At 31.6% G+C, this 19227-nt stretch overlaps 1 protein-coding gene across 5 annotated transcripts in view; it reads right to left on the reverse strand.

Annotated features, from left to right (window-relative positions):
* Window positions 1–3765: 3765 nt before the first annotated feature.
* LOC118188649 (calcium and integrin-binding protein 1-like) overlaps window positions 3766–19227 on the reverse strand; it is a 96172-nt gene continuing 80710 nt past the window's right edge. For all 5 annotated transcript variants that reach the window (XM_085807080.1, XM_085807077.1, XM_085807078.1 and 2 more), the window contains 2 exons: window positions 5414–5502; window positions 3766–3923 (listed from right to left, as the gene is read on the reverse strand). In XM_085807080.1, the coding sequence (XP_085663206.1) occupies window positions 5439–5502 (64 nt within the window). In that variant the 3' untranslated portion in view covers window positions 3766–3923; window positions 5414–5438. The remainder of the gene's footprint in view (window positions 3924–5413; window positions 5503–19227) is intronic.

A 19227-nucleotide genomic window follows, 5' to 3' on the forward strand; every position in this document is an offset into this window, starting at 1 on the left:
CAAATAATCCTAATCCCTTAGTTCTTAGTGAAGGTATTTCTTCTGTTAGGTAGCTAGCACATATTTTATCATTCTCAATTAAATAGCAAACCTCTTTAAATGTAATAGCTTTCATTCCCATAGAACATTTTAAAATTTAGGAAAATATTTTTTGTAATCTACATGAGAATTAAAGTTATATATGAATGGAAAATACTCAAATAATTATACCAAAACTAAATAAATATGATTATGGTTATTAGAAAAAAAATTCTGAAATTTCACAGTTTTTTTTTCTAAGTTTGTTAAAGATGTCTTCAAATCAATCCATAATAAAATTATTACTTTCAGGTTAGGTTAACTTCATATGGACTATCTGCCTAAGGGAAGGGATGCTTCCATGGAAGACCTTTCTAAGGGAAACTAGCACCCAAAGTATTTATTTTTATGACAGGAATTTCTATTATTTTGTTCTCAGAAGCACTATCATAATTTTCAAAAAATGTCTCTTCTGCCTAGTGATGGCTCGGAAACCGAACGTGAATGTTTTCACGGAAAGAATTTTAATATTTAATTGTTCAGTTTTCATTGTTCGCAATGAACGCTGTCTAAATAGCAGATCTTTCATTTTCAGCATTTAAAACAGTTATCATATGTGTGAAAAATATTATTTATATATAAAGTGAAAAAGGAACCACTCTCACATTCGAATTTCCCGATAATTGATAGAAACAATGCCAAGTGGCGTATAATAGCCAAATGCAGTAGTCCAATGATCATTTGAAAATAAATACATTTCACGATGTCCGTGAGCATGCGCATAACATGCCTTCTGTAAGGAGCCGCTCACAGCCATCCCTGTTTTGAACAACTAGTCGAAAAGTGGGGTAGGGTTTGGAAATACGCCACCCAGTGCATCATGCACCCCCTCGCTACACCACTGGCAACATCTTTTGTTAAATGAAGAAATCCTGTAACTGCAAAAGGTGTTTGCCCATACTAGAACTGAAGGTAAGATTGAAGATTCAAAGAATATTCAATGAAAGAAAAACTGCAGGCTTGTGAATTTAATGTCAGAAGTAATTCAGTATTTATATGATAAAGAATCAGACATAATTCAGGAATGCAAATCAATCCAGAAGGCACAAATTCTAATTCTAGGGATTGCCTGAAGTGAATTCAATTTTTATTTAAGTGTGGCATGCATTATTGATACTGCTTCAGAACATTCATGGATATAGCCTGGTTTCATTCTTTGATGGATATGACTTCCAACCAATAAATCGTTGAATTCATTATACATTCTTCATATTTTATACTAAGATAAGTATAATAGCATGGGCAATAACCTTAAGTTTTACTTTCATCATTAGAGATATTTCATAATGTAAAATTATACGATGGAATGGCTCAAGTTTTGAAACACTGTTAGTTCAGGATTAATTATATTTCTGGCAAATAAATGGGCTGTTTCATTTTAATTTTTTTTAATGTTCTACTTACAAAGTCATCCACAAATGCTTCTATTCTCATAGGAACCTTAAGTGCTTTATGATAGTTCAATCCAGTCTGATCTTACAAAAATAATTACTGACAGGTTGTTATACAAATGGTTTATGAAGAGATTGTGCAAAACCTTTAGGAATTTAAAATCAGCAAACAAATTATAATATTGAAATTGTTTTAAAATAATATTTATTAATTAGAATTTAAACCAGTGGTTTTCTCAGTGAGGTTTATGAAATTTTAAAGGGGCTCTACGATGATCAAGGGGTCGATATCCAAATAGGGGCCAACAATTGATTAGCACAATCGAGATCCCATTGCCTACCAAAAAAATGTATTAATAAAATTGATAATTAGTTGTTTATTGATACAAAACTTTATCATACAAATAAATCAAGTCATATTCAAAACACACGAGTTCACTGAGTTTGGGAATTCAAAAGTCATCTGAGAGAAATATCTCAAAATTAAATTTGTTACCAAACCAACATCATTGACTTTTCCCTTTCCTTACCCAATGGAAAGAAACTTTAGTCAATAACTTACTAAGGAAAAAAAGAAGCAAGTTGAATACTTCTGAATGAGCTGATTTAAGAATTAAGTTAAGCAATTTTATGCCAAATATTAAAAAACATTATTTCAATATATCAAGTACAACCATTACATTAATTAAAAACGGCCTTAGAGGCAATTCGAATCTATAATTTTGCATCTGTTTATATTTGTGCATCTTTTGCAAGTTTATTTTACATCTTGTTTATATCTGTGAAATTAAAAATAATAAGAATACGAATAATAATAAAACACAAACCTAATAAACCTTTTTTAAAAATTTCATTCATATTAGTCTAGCTCTAATCATTACATTATGTATATGCAATTATTTCTATTGTTGTTATGTTGTATGCTATATATTATAGAGAAAAATATGAAAGGCTCTATGAAGAAAAAGGCTCAGAATCCCTAATTTAAACTTAAAATTTTTAAAAAAGTACTCTGCTTTACAGAGCTCATTCTTGATACTTTCAGATGTTATGCAAAACCATACGTAAATGGCCCATCTGGTAGTATATACATAAAGAGTGAAATCATACAGAAATATGGAAATGTGAATGAGTGGCTACTTGCAGGTGTTGGGTTAGTTTACCTGTAGAAAAGAAAACTCTGGGTAAACAGCAAAATTATCTGCAATCAAAAGCTTAATTGTACAGGAAAATACAACTTAATTTTGATGATCTGAAACTAAAGAGAATGTTTAAAAAATTCAAATAATGTAAAGTTCAGCTTATTGGAAAAAGTTAATATTAAATCTGAATTCTACATATCAGTATTTATATAAATCACGAGGGTACATTTATGTTATTGGGACAGGACTCGGAGATGTATGTACACAAAATATATATAATATGTTTTGATTTACAATCCACACTGACAAATCATACGTATTTACTTCCTGGATGTATTTTTATATTTTATATTTGGTTTACTGTTACATACGGACATAAAATTTTGATTAAAAAAGATTTCTTAAGTACATGTGTAATTTTGTCTTTCTTGAATATGACTTTATTTATTATTCATGTTATCCTTACACAAGTTTAATTCTGATCCCATATCCCACATTATGAGATAAAAAAGTTAAATTAATATTAAGTATCTTCAAGAGACAATCCATTTTCTATATTACCTTTCTTTTAGAAGTGAATTCTATGACATAAATAGCCTGAAATTTTGAAACACGTTGTTTTTGGATTAAAGGCCCTGAAGATGGGAACAAATAACATTAGTTTAAAAAAAGTTATATAAAATATGCATAAGTACTAAACAAGGACAGAGAGCCAAAGAAGTCCCTTAGTATAGATCTCTCACTCTCTTGTCATTGCTCTTATCATTTTCCTAAATAATTTAAATATATTTTCTTTTTTGACCAAACCTAAAAAATTTAACCTCTGAGAAGAAATTACTGTGGTGCCCAGCCATCATGCTGTAATTCTGCAGTGCAGTATAATAAAATGTGAAATCTTTATAAACTTCAAGTAGTGATAAGATAGTTAAAATTTACAGTTTCAAATGCGAGTACATAATGGACAATGAAAACACCAGTTAAAAGCCTGAAAAATACAAACAGAAGGAAATTAGCCCTGGAAGAAAAAAGTAAAATAGCAAAATGGTATTATTTAAAAATTAAGTACTAGAAAGTGCTCCTTTTTTAAGCATTTGTTGAAAAAAATATTTTTATTAAAATAAATATTACACACAAAAGAAAAAAAAACCCAAAACTAAACAGGAAAAACTTGTATAAAATTTATTTTATAACCTAGAATCAATGAGCTAACAAGTACAGTAATGCATCACATTCTTTTCAGCAGCTGTGAAAGCTATCTTGCAGAATTTATTTTCATGACCATCAGATTTAAGGCATTGGCATCCTGAATGTGCTACAAAGAGGAAAAAGATGTCATCATCAATATGATACATTTTATAGTCAAATAGATATATAGAAAGGAAAAGGAACTATTAACATTCAAATGCTTTATAGATGCAACATTCGTGATGACAGAAAATATCAGATGTATAGTTCAGCTTTGATTATACAAACTGAACGGGGTTAGGAGTGGTTCAGATTATACTTTTTTAACAACTGATTTCATCATTGCTTTAAAGGACTATTTCAAATAAATAACTAATTCAAAAGACATTTAATTGAAATAGTCTTTTAAACTTAATTACAAAAACAAGTGTGCAGTATATTGTTTAAACATTAAATTACATTTTCCCAAAGATCATTTAAAAAAAAAAAACTGCAAATATTTTATTTGTTTCTCTGACATACATTTTTAAACAACTAACATTTCATCAAATAATTTTATATATTTCATACAAAACTCATACATATATATTCATACAAACTTGTTTTCTCCTTAGCAATATTTCACAGTCAGCCATTAGATGCATATTCCAGCAATTTAGAAAAAAGGGTTTTTCAAAGACATAAAAATGTATTTTCTGTTACTTATAAGATAAATTTGTGTGCAAAAAAGTGGTATACATGAGCAATGGTTCATGATGAAATATTTTATGTTTAACAGCATCATTCATGTGGTTATACAAGTAATGGTCTTAGAATAGTCAAACGTTTATAAAAAGCTGTGCAAATATTTTATTTGTTTCTTTGACATACAATTTTAAACAAGCAATATTTATTTTTTTTTCTTCTCAGCAATACTTTGCAGTCAACCATTAGATGCATATTCCACACTCTTCTCATACCTCTATCTAGGTAAGAGCATTTCTTTCAAGGTCAAGAAAATTTTTTCGAAATCACAGAAATACGAGCATTATCCCCACATCACAATTGCTTTAATTCTTAATTGTCAGCTTCTTTTCTAATTTCATCTAAAATGGATACAATGATTTCACTATCCATGAAGATTCATATGTTCTATTCATATTTGTACAAGTGATTTCAAATGCATAATAATTAAATCATAAAAATCCAGGGACTACATTATGGACCAGTAAAGAACATCACTAAGATTTTGATCAACAATGTTTGCCACACTGCTCTTTTTGGAACATGTCTCATTTCCAGAAGTTTCACTTATATCTAAACTGAAATAAGTTTAAATACTCATGGCCTATTATACAACTTTTATTATAACTCTGAGCATTTTCTAGTTTTTATTTAAATCCAGGATTAATAGCAATTAGAATACAAATAAAATAAATGTAATCTTGGCAAAATATAAAAATTCTAAATACTATGTCAGTCAGTGAAAACTGTCTTAAAGATACAAGTTCTAAGTAAATTGTCATTTCTTTCCACTAGTTTTGTGGTCTTCAATTTACATAATAATAGCAGTATTAGAAAAGTAAAAAATATGTTTTTACAGGGAAAGAATCTCGTAATACAAAACTAAGAACTAACCACATAAAATCTTCTGAATTCTCAATCATATCTTTAAATTCAGCAAGACTGAAACATCCATCTTCATCTCGATCGCCTTCATCCAATAACTGAAATTGGAATTAAAATATTAGATTTAAAAAATGCAAAAATACATCGCAGAGCTCTTTAAAAAGTAAAACAACAGCTATTAAAAGTCATTCAGCTGTATTTATTTGTAAAGTATTGAATTGATCATATGGAATATACTCCAGAACAAATTTATGCAGCCTATTTTCTTTTCATACTATTAAATGGAAAGAAATGATCTGGCTTAAATAAGTTTTGAATAATGCTCTAGAAATAGGACGGATATATATTAAATTATAAAGAATATAAGATATAAAGCATAAAATGTTTTTCAAAAACAATTATCCTGTTTATTTCACCAACAAGTACCACAGCTGCTCTCTGCTAAACAAGTTTTCATCTTAGTATTTTCCTTACATTGTTAAGGAATGTAAGTTTCCTTACATTGCTATGGAAACTTAAAACAAGCAACTTAGGGGGGAATTTTTTTTTTTTTCCCAAAGGCATAAAAATGTATTTTCAGTTACTTTGTAGAGACATTAGGTTATTTTTTGGAAGCTAGAGAGATGAAAAATGAGCAACATCCTTGCTGGAAATCGAACCACGAACCTCTGGAATACACGCCCAGTATGCAGACTACCACATCCCAAAGGCATGCTAAGAAGGTGGGAGAAACACCTTATAGCTTGTAAGATAAATTTGAGTGCAAGAAAATGGTATATATGAGCAATGGTTCAAAATGAAATATTTTAAGTTTAACAGAATCATTCATATGGTTACACAAGTAATGTTCTTAGAATAGTCAAAAGTTTTGTAAAATATTTAAATAACAAAATTAATTGATTAAAGCAAAGTACACAAATGCTATCCGCACAAGAGACAGAGGTCTTTGTGAAGAATTTTCTGAACGAATTTGGTTTGAATTTATGCAATACATAGATAAATGCTGCCAGTTTGACAGGATTTGAACCTAGGGTAAAATTATCAATGTTCACTGGTTTTTTATCAATATGGGCAATAATCTTTGCAATACTTGGTTACTGGGCAATAATCTTGTTAATCTCTGAACAAAAATTGACATTGTAATTATATATTTGGAGCTACAACTATATACAAAAAGCAGTGACTATCATGTGCAGACACTACACTATTAATTTAAGGATGTGTCTAATTTTTCTTCAATATCTGCATTAATTCTACTGAAATGGTTGCTTCAATGTCCTTGTTATATTTACATTTCTAAATTTTATTTCAACTTAAAGAATTAATAATTCAAAATCAAATAAACAAATTTGTTAAAATGCAGTTTCTTCAAATCTATTGAACATTTGTTAACTGTTCTGGGATTCAAAAGCAGAAATGCAAGTAATATAAAACATAACTGCTAGCTCTTTTATTAACATCACTCAAATTTTTATCATAAGAAATTTTTTCCATCTCATAATTTGATAGTGTGAATAGGTAGAAGAATCAGAATTTAAAAGGTTCATAAATATTACAGTAAGCTATAATATTTTGGGGGAGGGGGGGAACTTACCTCATATTAAAAAAACTTATTTGAAATAATACATTAAACATATATAACGTCTCCATTTCCCATTTCATGTAATTACTTTACCATTAAATATCTTCATTATTAGCAAAAAAGAGAGTGCAAGCATAATACAAATCAAATTATGATTCGTACAAAATAAATGTTGATTACACAGATGGGTTCCAAATGGAAGTTTGGAATGAGTTGATATTATTAAAGGTTTAATAAGCAAGCATTCATGCAATAATTTTTTTCAGTACATCATTGCAATTTTTTAACCTACAAAGCACAACCAAAGGGTCCCATTTGTTTGGAAAATAAAGACAATGAAAAGAGGTCGACTAAACAGAACTATTTTATTCTGAAAGTATATAGCTTGGACTATTATTCCATACAAGGGCCAATGGCACTGATTTATTTAATATACAGGCAGACATCATTGGTAGAAGGACTGTATCCACAGAAGGATCAGGACGTGGATGCCAAGGTCACTTGGTGATAAATGTTGTGCTTGTGATTGTGTAATAGTGCTTGTATACATATTTGTGCAGCAACCAAAATTAACTAGAAAATCGGTTATCTTGCAAAAAATAAATGAGAGCAGTTATTCTCTTCTTGAACTGACCATGTAAAATTCAGCATTAGATAGTAAAATTTTTGTTTTGATAGGAAAATTAATAGTGAAATGAAGATGCAGAAGTTTGTCGAAGGAAAAGGGGCCAATGTCCATAGTGAAGAATGTCCTGCTCACACAATGCAGTTAGAATGACACCTGTAGTCCATTACATATGACATTGTTAAGTCATCTCCATTACTAAAGGTCCAGGCAGGTGCCACTGGACTTCTTGAAAAACACATACACATAAAGCAATCTGAATGGCAGTTGCACTGACATTCTAGAAACAATACAAACAAGTAATGACTTGCTGTCCTATATTCTGAAACAGCCCATGGTATGGCAACATCTGCATTCTTCCACAAAGCTGAAGGAAACCAGGTGGACCTTTTATGTTCAGAAGACAATAACCACAGCACTTAACGTAAACTCAACTTAATGTGGAAGTAAAACCCTAAAGAAACCGAAAAGAGCCACTAAAATTGCAAGCAACATCTTGTCTAATGGTATACCATAATAAAGTACCCAACTGCATGTCAGCCCATCTGCAACAGTTACTTCAGAGCTTTTGGACCTTCCAAAAGCTTTGAAGCACCAAATGTTCTGAACGAAGGTTTGGGAGCATCTGGTCTCCAGACATAACTTTACCCTAAGGAATTATCACATGTCCATAAAATAAATTTCGGATGTTAAATGTTTTACTGACAACAAACAGTTCCATCAAACAGTAACCACATTTCTCATTAAACTAGTAATAGAAATATATGACAAGAGTATATACAAAACCTCTCTCCCAATACGATGCATGCTAATATGGAATACCGACCCAGAGCATATATTTTCAAGATGAAAAGTTTTATGCAGCAAACTTCTTTTTTATAATGAGATAAGTATTATTTTCTGGATATGTTACATAAAATTTAAGAACAGTTAAAAGTAATATTAACAGGGTGAGTGCGGCGCCGAATTTGCTGTCCTTTCCGTTCAGACGGCATCGAGCTAAGCCATATTTTTGTTTAGAATGTTTCAATACATTTCATTAAAACTAAATTTGATCACATTTCATTGAGACTATATTTATTTTTTAACTTTAATACTGTCGGTCCCGTGGACCGATGCCAGCCAAACCGACGCCGGCCACAAGGAAAGTTTACTGCCAGTCCTTAGGGACCGGCGCCGCGCTCAACGTGTTAATGACTACAGACACTCAGTCAATATTGCTCAAATGGTGCCAGTATAGGAATTTATTACATTATATTACAATTTTTACTGTCAATTATATAAAAATATAACTGGGAAAACCTGCACTTGATATTACCTACCAAACTTCATGTGCACTCTGTCTTCAGTACAGCTCGAGTGAAAAGTTTAAAAACAATATCATCTACTGAAAAATGCAAAATATTCTTAGAATATTGTGACTAACTTTGGGAAATATCCCCATATATTATATAGATGAAGCAGCATGTTTTCAAGTCAGACTTCCATAGCTAGTTAATATTTCCAAGGGAAAATCCTACCTAATACAGCCTATTACCATCTGCAGTTTAATTCATGTTCATTAATGAGAGATGCATTTTTACAGGATTTGCTGAAAAATTTTTGAGTGTTTCTGAAACAAATTTCTTGTTTACGGAAAAGTATAAAAATTCATTTTTTCCCCCCCTTGGAAAATTTACAAATAACATCTTCAATGAATTTGGAATACAAATTACGAGGAACTTGGAAGAACCACTTTAAAATGATTGAAGACCTGACTAATACTGTAGGAAATCTTTAGCTGTTATACCTCATAAATGGAAAAAAAAAAAAAAAAAAAAATCATGAATGCCAGCTTAACTGAGACAGGTAATATTTTGGAGATTAAATAAGACAGCAGGAGAAAAACTGCATACAGCTATCGAATAAGAATTATGTAGAGATTAAATTACTACTGGCAATAGGAATCATATGAAAACTGCCATTAGGAAAAAATCGCATATGTTAGAATGACCATTTTTGAAGAAATCACTGCTAAAGGAAGACTTGACAGATTATAAAACAGAATGCAAGAATTTTCTGTATTATTGCTAATTTTAATCTCTATTCAGTCTATCTAAGTTACCATTAAGTTGTCACTGCATAATGGAAATTAACTTAAAAATGTAAATGATGCAGTTAATGATAGAAGCACTGACGCTTACGGGATGCATTCCTAAAGCTTCAGAAAATGAAAACAGTAGAAGCCACAGTTGAAAGCAATGAGCTGGAGTTGCAGTTTGTAGAAAAATTCTTGAAGGATTATCACAAACTGCAATAAAACTTCTAATTATATAAATGATGTTTTTGAAACCTAAAGCAAAATAATAAAATAAAATGCTAAAGACAATGGCTGGTGTTTACAATAATTAAGCAAGTAATATTTTTGCTTTTATAATGAGAGATGACAAAAGAACTCTGAGCAGTGAACTCAATACTAACTCTCATTTCCTCCAGCTTCTTTTATCCTTGGATCTGCACCTTAATTAGGGCATAATAAAAATTCCACATCTGCAAATCACAAAATCATGCATTAAATCTGCTTTTGATCATCTGTTTTTAGTGAATTAACACTATGATCAAACTCAAGCATTTGCAGAAGAATATAATGGTAAGATGGAAGCAGTAACAGATGTTTTGACAGCAAGAACAGTTAGAATTCATTGAAAACAGATCCTAATTTTCAATATCAAATAGAGAGTATGATTTTGAAACTTAAGACAGTGTGGATTTTCATCACTGATAGTGCTTGGATAAAGAAATGTAATCTTACACTTTTGATATTTCACATAAGAATATGTCTGCTAATACCTGAAACTGTTACTGGGAAACCCTCACTGGGAAAAATAGGCCTTCATGTTGGATTTTATGCTTGTGGCGCTTTTCAATCAGTTCTTAGAGATTTAAGCTTTGCAGCCAAATTTGGTATCATGACATCTTGAGAAATTATGTTCTCAATTCATGATATTCTCTAATACAAGAGATGAAAGGTGAGAGGTCAAACATATTTACTGTAGCAATTATTATATAGTGTTGCATACATTATGTGATGCTTTAAACATAAAGTCTACACTTTGTATGTTTGTACAAATCAGTTTATCAGAAAAAATAACCTATACACTTGTCAGATATCACACATGCAATATACATTAAAAGTTACCTATATTGCATTAGATACTGCAAAAGTTGGATAATATCATCCGACTGCATGAAATGCCATTTCAGATTGTTACATTTGTGTAGTTTAGAATTAATTTATTACCCATATGTTGGTAAAATATTTTTATTAGTCTCCAATAAGAAGGCCATAAAGAATTATATGATTAAGGTAAATCTTAATATATATATACAGATGGAAGACAAAATAATACGAACACCTGTGAAATAATGGAAAATCTTTATTAATAGGGAGTTGGACCACCCTTTGACTGAAGTATAGATTTAATGTGACGTGGGATAGATGCACAAAGGCCATTGACAATATTTAAAGGAATATTAACCCATTCCTCCTGCAGAGCAGTCTTTAATTCTGAAAGTCCGGATGGAGGTGGAGATCGGGAACGAAGTTTGGACTCTAAATATGCCCATAAATGTTCAATAATATTCAAGTCCCGAAACTAGGGGGCCAAGTGAGATGTTCAATTGCATCGTCATGCTCTTCGAACCATTCTTGAATACACCTAAAAGTGTGGATAAGGGCGTTGTCGTCTTGAAAAAGCGGTCTCTCCCCAAGAAATATAGTCTGTAAAAAAGGAATGATTCCCTAGAATATTCCTTTTTTACAGAATTCCATCATATAGAATGATTCCCTAGAATGCTTAGATAGTGATTGGATGTGATCCTCCCATGCAGAATAACAAGTGGCCCAAGACCGCGCCAAGACATCGCACCCCATACCATAATGGCGCCCCCCCCATGCTTCACAGTCGGCAAGAGGCAGTCAGGATAAAACGCTTCTTTGGGCGTTCTCCAGACATAAATGCGTCCGGTCATCCAAAATAGGGTGAATGACGATTTATCTGACCATATTACCTGTTGCCACTGCTGTGGGGGGCCAGCCTTTGCGATTTATATCACACATGCTCCATTGGCGTCGCTTGAAAACATTAGTTGCTGTCACCAAGAGTTTACAAATTGCCATTCAGCCATAAATGTTCGCAGCATGAAGTTCCCTTTTGACAGTTTTTGTTGAAACGGGGTTCTGGAGTTGAGTGTTCATTTTGGATGTTATCTTGGATAACGATTGCTTGCGTTTTCGGGCTATTATGTGCTTCAAGACCCCGTCTATCCCTATCAGCCAGCTTTGACTTTCGGCCACTGCTGTGCTTTGAAGACATCGTCTTACCCTCTTTCGTGTATGCTGTCATAAGGGTTGATACCCTACTCCTTGCACACCCCACAAGGTTTGCTGTTTCCGTAATCGGTGCTCCACTTGAACGCCCTCCAACTATCATTCCTCTTTGGAACTCTAACATTTCAACTTCTCACAGACAATTCAATCGAAGCATGCTACGCAGGTGATTGCTGTTGAGAGACTGATACCTTCCTCTTCACACTCACTAGGTGGCATATTTCTTTCACTAGGTAGCAACTATGAAATATGTCATACTTTTCACAGGCGTTTGCATTATTTTGTCCTCCATCTGTATAAATATATATATATATCTATTTAAATTTCTGAGCATTAAATTAACGCTCAATATATGAAATCTGACATATGTTTAAATAGCATTGTTTATATGTACATACCTAGAAAGGAAATCATAATCATCATATGTTTCAAAAGCTTACGACTTTGCAAGTGCATTAATCAGTTTTAGAGTCATTACATTAAATTTATTTTGCATGCTCAAACACACAACGAATAAACCAACAATAAATCTGTTTCAAATGAAAACAGGTATTACTAGTTGAATGAGACGTATGATAAAAATTTATTTGTTTACTACGAGTTATAAGTATAATATTATTATAAGTATAATATTATTATTACTTAATATTTCAAAATTTCCCTTCTCTTGTAAGATATGTAATAAACAACAACGTTTGTTGACATTCTAAAGCTGATCTCTTTCCAAAGTTTACAGTTCTGATTCCCTAAAAGGGAAGTTAATAGAATAATTGAGAATGTTATTAGTGAGCATTGTAAATTTAGCATAAAACTTATTTTCAGAATATTTTGGTAGGCTATTTTTAATGCATGTTTCTATGAATTTGGGACCTTGAAATGTGGTCTGAAGCCTCTATACCGAAGGAAAATGTTTGATTATAGAAATCTTCATTCTAGTCCAGGGAAACCTCCAAGTCCCAGTTGGATCTCAAATAACACAGCTCTTTGGTTTAACAGGCCAAAAAAATCAACACCAATGATCAAACTTATATGTTGGCACAAATTCTAACTACAGATAGAAAACTCAACCTTAACAATACAGACATATTCATGAAAAGAGTGGCTATTTTATTGAATCCAAAATAAAAACAAAAAGCAAAGACAAATACAGAAATTCACAAATAAGAACACATATAATCATTCCAGTTTACACTTGTACAAGACGAACACAGGAATTCACAAATACGAGCAAATATAATTATTTTAGTTTACTCTTGTACAGTGCTTAATTCCAGACTGCAGCTGACAGAATGAGCTCTTGATAACAGCAGTAAATAAATCAGAAAATCAACATATAAACCTTTGAACCAGCGTCCACTCCATAAACCTTTCATTCATAGCACAATTTTTATCTGCAGTGCCATTTTGTCGCTCCAGCAATTGAAAAACATTTCATTTTGTGGGCAATATAGCTTACTTATAATTTAATATCAACTATTTGTGCGAATTGTGAAATCGCTTAATCTCTACTGATCCTTTCTATTAGAAATTCAACATTTCATTAAAAAAGCAATAAAAAATATCGAGGAAAAATTACTAGGTCAATGTTCATTCTTCCCACTTTTTCATAATAATGACATGCAACTTCTTGTAAGCTAAATTAAGCAGATTTCTATATTTTGTGCTTTGGCACACAATTATGACTAGTTCCCCATTAACTGAAAAATACCCACATAAGAAACAGGAGATGGCAGGCAGAGATCTTTCCTGAGAGCAAATCAACTCGCTACAAATGTTCAAATGATAATATGTCTACCTATGTTCCTTTTGGACAAATCAACTAAAACTAGTCGCACTAAAAAAGAAAATAAAATATTTAAATCAACAGTTGCACGATCTTATCATAATGCAAGCTCTAACAACAAGTTGGTCAAATTGCAGATGAAAATAAAATTTGCTAAATTTCAGATGAAATATATCCAAAATTTTCTGATGTGCAAGAATCAAAAGCAATAGCAAAATTGTGAGGGGGGAAAAAAGAAACAGAAAGAACATGTTGCAGCATATAAAGGCCCGTCCAGACGAGTACACTCGCGACGTAGTTGGCGCAGTTTTTTATTCGCCGGCGCAAATTCGCATTATGCAGAAGACATAAAACTGAGTTCAGCTTTTTCATCCGTGAGTGGATGAACAGCTAATAGTCCAGTTCTTATCCCGTGCTATAATCAGAAAAATCTTCTTGCTTACCGGCTTCAATATGGCGTTTGCACCTCAGGATTCTTCCCTCTGGAATTTACTCATCCGGCATTTCTAAAGTGAATTATAGGCTTTATTTGTCATCGAGCAGGAGATGTCGCTCACATCAGATATGGCATCAGAATCACACAGCGATGAGTTTTTGCTTAAAGAGATCGTAACTACACACAGCAATAAAATTAATCAGCATTCTCAGATTTCTCAAACCATATAAATTTGTATAGATTTCAAATTCTCAGCAATAAAATTAATCAGCATTCTCAGATTTCTCAAACCATATAAATTTGTATAGATTTCAAATTCTCATTAAAGGGAAAGAACTGTATATTTATAAAGCAATGATCCAACCAGTATATCCATATGTTTCACCAGTTTATAACATCGAAAGTAATAGGAACCTAAATAAATTACAGTTTCTACAAAATCAAATTTTCTGCTTTACAAAATTCTCTTTAATTATTATAAATGTTCGCTATTTCATGTGTAACAAAAAGCTCTATAAATATCCCAATATTAAATACACCAAAAACTAACTTCAACGATATAACAACTTCTAAAATAAAGCAGTTGACTGTGAAAGAATATTGAATAAAATACATTTACGAAATTTTCGAGGACAGTTACAACTTAAGTCACATGGCACTCATTTATTGCATATTAATTAAATTATCTTTGCAGTGACTTCTACTAGTTACATTATTTTTCGTAGAAACTGATATCACAGATAGTTTAGTGGTCAGATTGTAAATTAAAGTTAGCTTTTCTCAATTTGAAACGTGTTTCTTATATTTAAACATGAATAATTTCATTTCTTATTTTATCTGTTATTATTATTGTTTTCAATTTAGTTTAAAAATGTGCACTGTAAATAGAAACCATTAACCCAATCTGTAATGATATATATGCATCTCTTGTAAAAATTATTTCTTTACTTTTACCTCATTGCATATTTTATTATCTACATAATTTTACATAAACTGTCCAAAACTTGAAATGTATTCCAAATTCAAAAATAAACAAAAATAGGAAATAATAATAATAATAATAAAACTGAAAGCATTCAGATTTTATATTACTTCAAAACAAACTTTTTTTTTTTTTCATTTACAGGCACATACATGTTTTGAGAGCATTTGGGCTAATGTGACATTATGCTAAAAATATTTTAAGACAGTAAATCTTGAGAAATTTTATTTGATAAACTTTTTCTTTCTAATTTATTTCTGTAATGATATATAGAAAATAATCAAATTATACAACACTTTACTTATTACACAGATTCCTTTACGCGTACTCCCATACCACACATAAACAAGCAAACCAAGGGAGGGGGGAGATTAAAAAATGTGAGCTTGATTTTATTATATGGTGGATGGTGTTTCGAGTAATTTAATTCTCCTTATATACTATATTCCAAACCAATTTTATAAATCTTAATTTTCAGACAATATAGAATCTGCAAGGTCTGTCAAACTGGTCGATACTTATCCCGAAGTAATTAAAAAATAATTCAGGATATTCGTCTCACAAACGAGGCAATAAAGGAAAAGAATCTTCTTGATTAATGATTGTACTTAATAGTAAAGTTTCAGCTGTAAAAAAAAATCATCTGATTCTGACATCTTGCCGCAAACATATAGAAATACAGCGAAGTAACAAGATGACAGCTCCGTTGACCAAGAAAACAACACTATATTACCACTTCATGTGATTATTTGCCCCAAATAATTCTATTGGTTAAACACACTCTTTGCAAGCATATTCATTTGGATGCTGTTTCAATGATAACGTAAATGTGCTTTCATCTGCTCTGAGTGTAGTTGTGTGGACGACCCTTTATAGTTCTTTTTCTCAATACAGACAGTACATCCTCTCAAGAAGTTAAGAAAAAGATTACTAATTTGACAGATCCAGCCAAATAAAACGTTGGTTTAAATACAGTAGAAAAAATAAAAGTATATTAATTCAGTTCAGTACAAACCTATGTTAAATAAATTGGAAGATGAGATTAAATTTAATCATTATATTAAAAGACGACATCAAAAAGCTTATTAACAATAACCCAAAAAGGGATGCACATAAAGTAGATCGTGACTTGAAAAATGAAGTGTTTGATGACATTACGAGGTAAACTTTATTATTTAATGAGGAAAGCATTGATTTGCTATTTTCTGTGAAATTTGAGAATAGTAAAGCATATTGAATTCCTAATGTTAATTAAGAGAGAATCAAGATTATTACTGATTAAAGTAAAATTAATCTTTGGCGGTCTCAGTTAGTGGTGAAATAAGATTATTATGCATTTTAAAAAACAAAGATCAGGATATTTCTATGGAAAATGTGAAAAGAACAATGTATACACAAAGTACTGAAATGGGACTTAGTCACTAGAGTAGCAGGAAAAAAAAAATTAATTATTAATGGACAGGATCCAAATCTTAAGTTTTACAAAAAACGTTCATGTCTAGAAAAAAAACTATTCAAGTATAAGAAGATAAGTGGATTTATTAATTAAACCTATAAGGGCCATTCCCACTGGGGTTTATCTGAGCTAATGGAGTCAGTTTCATGTGTTGACTAGCTTCGCTATGCCTGCAGTTCAGATTTTTCAACTTGCTGCCCTATGCAAAAAAACTGGTTTTGGAGATGGGTCGGCTGCATTAGCTGTCCCCGTTAGCTCAGATAAATCCTAGTGGGAACAGCCCTTTAGTGAGTTCTCTTTCTGTAAAATGTGCTAAATTGTTGATTAATCATTATGTGTAGGAGAGAGTCTGTAATCAATGATTGTTTACATTTAATTATGTTAATATCAATTATAATATCATATAAAAAAATCTGAAACATTTCAGCTTTTAAATTACGTCCAAAGAGGGCTTTTTTTTTAACATTTTGTGTGTTACCTTTATTTATTAAATACCATGTTCTTTGCACTTAAACTATCAAATTCAGTTCAACAGCAATGTCACAAAATAATTTTAAAATGAGCATATCTTTAGAACTTCCAATACATAGTTCCGCACACTGGAGATAAAAAGGACCCCCCCGCGTAGAGTGTTGTCATTGCTCCCTTTTAAATCGTTGAGTTTGTTAATAAAAAATTCGTTAAAGTTTTACAAAATATGAAATCGATAATAAAACAAATTACAAATTTTAAATTTGGGCTTTCAAATTGTTGACTTTAGTTTTCCTTATGCAAATTTGGTTCGGAGGTCAATCGGCGGTAAGCTAGCATAATTGCCCAAGTATGTATATACGTATGCCGGTACCGGCGAATGTGTGTGTTCTGAGTTAGCATTATACTAGTTTTCTTTCCCTCAATTGGTTTTAAATGTAAAGGCTATAGTGTTAGCTTATTTTATTTTAATTTATGGAATAAAGCATGAATTTTATTTAGATTAATCTTAGCTTTATTTAAGGAAAGCAAAATATGCTTTGCCTAAATCCTCATTGCCATTAGGGTTATAGGCCCAACGCCAACAGCTAGCCTGTTACCCAGTTCAACTCAGTATTGAAGGAATGTAGGTGAAGAGGGCCGTTATCCACGAAAAGAGGCTGACCTGTCTTAGAAGTTTGTTCAAGTTGTTGTGCTTACTTACTGCACACTTAAGTGCAGATGTCATTACTACCTGAAGATTTTAAGCTGTTAAACCACGACAACTGGGAACGATGGAAAGTCGATATGAAAATGCTTTTACTGGATAGAAATTGTTGGAGCTTCATACAGGACAAAGAAGAAGAATTAGATAAAAGTGCAACAAGCAGGACTTCACATTCAGAGAAAATAGAGCCTTCATTACATTATATTATGGAATTAAAACTGAGTTCAGGCTTAAAAAATTAAAACTGATACAAGAATGCTGAAGTGGTAAAGAAGCATGGGAAGTTCTATAGAAGGAATTCGAACCCAAAACAAGAGCAAGGATAATTCAGTTACTGGATGAATTTTTTACCATTAGATATACACCAAATGAAGTAAATTACAGATTAGAAACAAATTACAAATGAGCTGCAAAGAAGGAATCATGGTAGGATATGCGAAGGAAACTAGGGATTATAGGATACGGCTACCAGAAGAACGCAGATTAATAGAAACCTGTAATGTGAAGTTTGATGAATAACTGAATGCAGCAAACGGCATCCTGGACCAGAAATCAAAAACTAATTTAAAAGACTAGAGGAATTTGAGCTATTAGCAGAATGAGATGAAGAACAGGAAACTTCTAGAGAAGAAATAAAGTTGTCAGATGACAAATCTACCCCGAAAAAAGTATCAGACTTAAACTGGCAAAGAAAAGCAGTTAAAAGACCAGACAGAACACGTACAGACATATACAATTCATCGCAAGGATAAGAATGACTGCAAAGAAGTTGGCTGAAGCTGGACACAACTTGCCAGATATTTTTAAAGGATTTTAGGCAATAAGGAGATTACCCCAGGAATACTCCGGCATTGTACAGTTGATCTATAGGTGGAAGGACGAAAATTTTACGCTGTAAAAAATTGCTGAAGAACTGGTAAGGGAAGAAAGCCGACTTTGCCAGGTAACTGCTGATTTAGAAGACAGTAAGGTAAGCGTGTTTTATACTATTAGTTCAAATGCAGTGGAAGACAGAGTTGAAAATAAAACTAAATCTAAAAAAAAAAAATGGGCAATATGAGAATAGGACCTTGTTTCAGATGTCATAAATCTGAACACATAATTGCTCAATGTAAAGATAATGTAAGTAAAAATAAGAAGTTTAAAATAGACGATAAAAATGGACAGTTTAAAGGTAAAGAATTAATGCTAGTAGAAAATTGTGTAACAACTACAGATAAATTTGGTAATGCAGATAAATTTAATTGGGTCGTAGATACTGCAGCTACAACTCATTTCTGCAATAATAAAAATTTATTGATAAATTTTGAAGAAATAAACCATATATGTATGTCTTTAGCTGTAGGAAATTGTAAAGTAAAGTACTAGGAAAGGGTACCGTCAAATTTGAAGTAAAAGTAGGCAATCGAATAA

This window comes from Stegodyphus dumicola, chromosome X1 (assembly GCF_044657685.1).
Source record: "Stegodyphus dumicola isolate Sdum_Otavi_A_Nest chromosome X1, ASM4465768v1".
Classification (NCBI taxonomy): Eukaryota; Metazoa; Arthropoda; class Arachnida; order Araneae; family Eresidae; genus Stegodyphus; species Stegodyphus dumicola.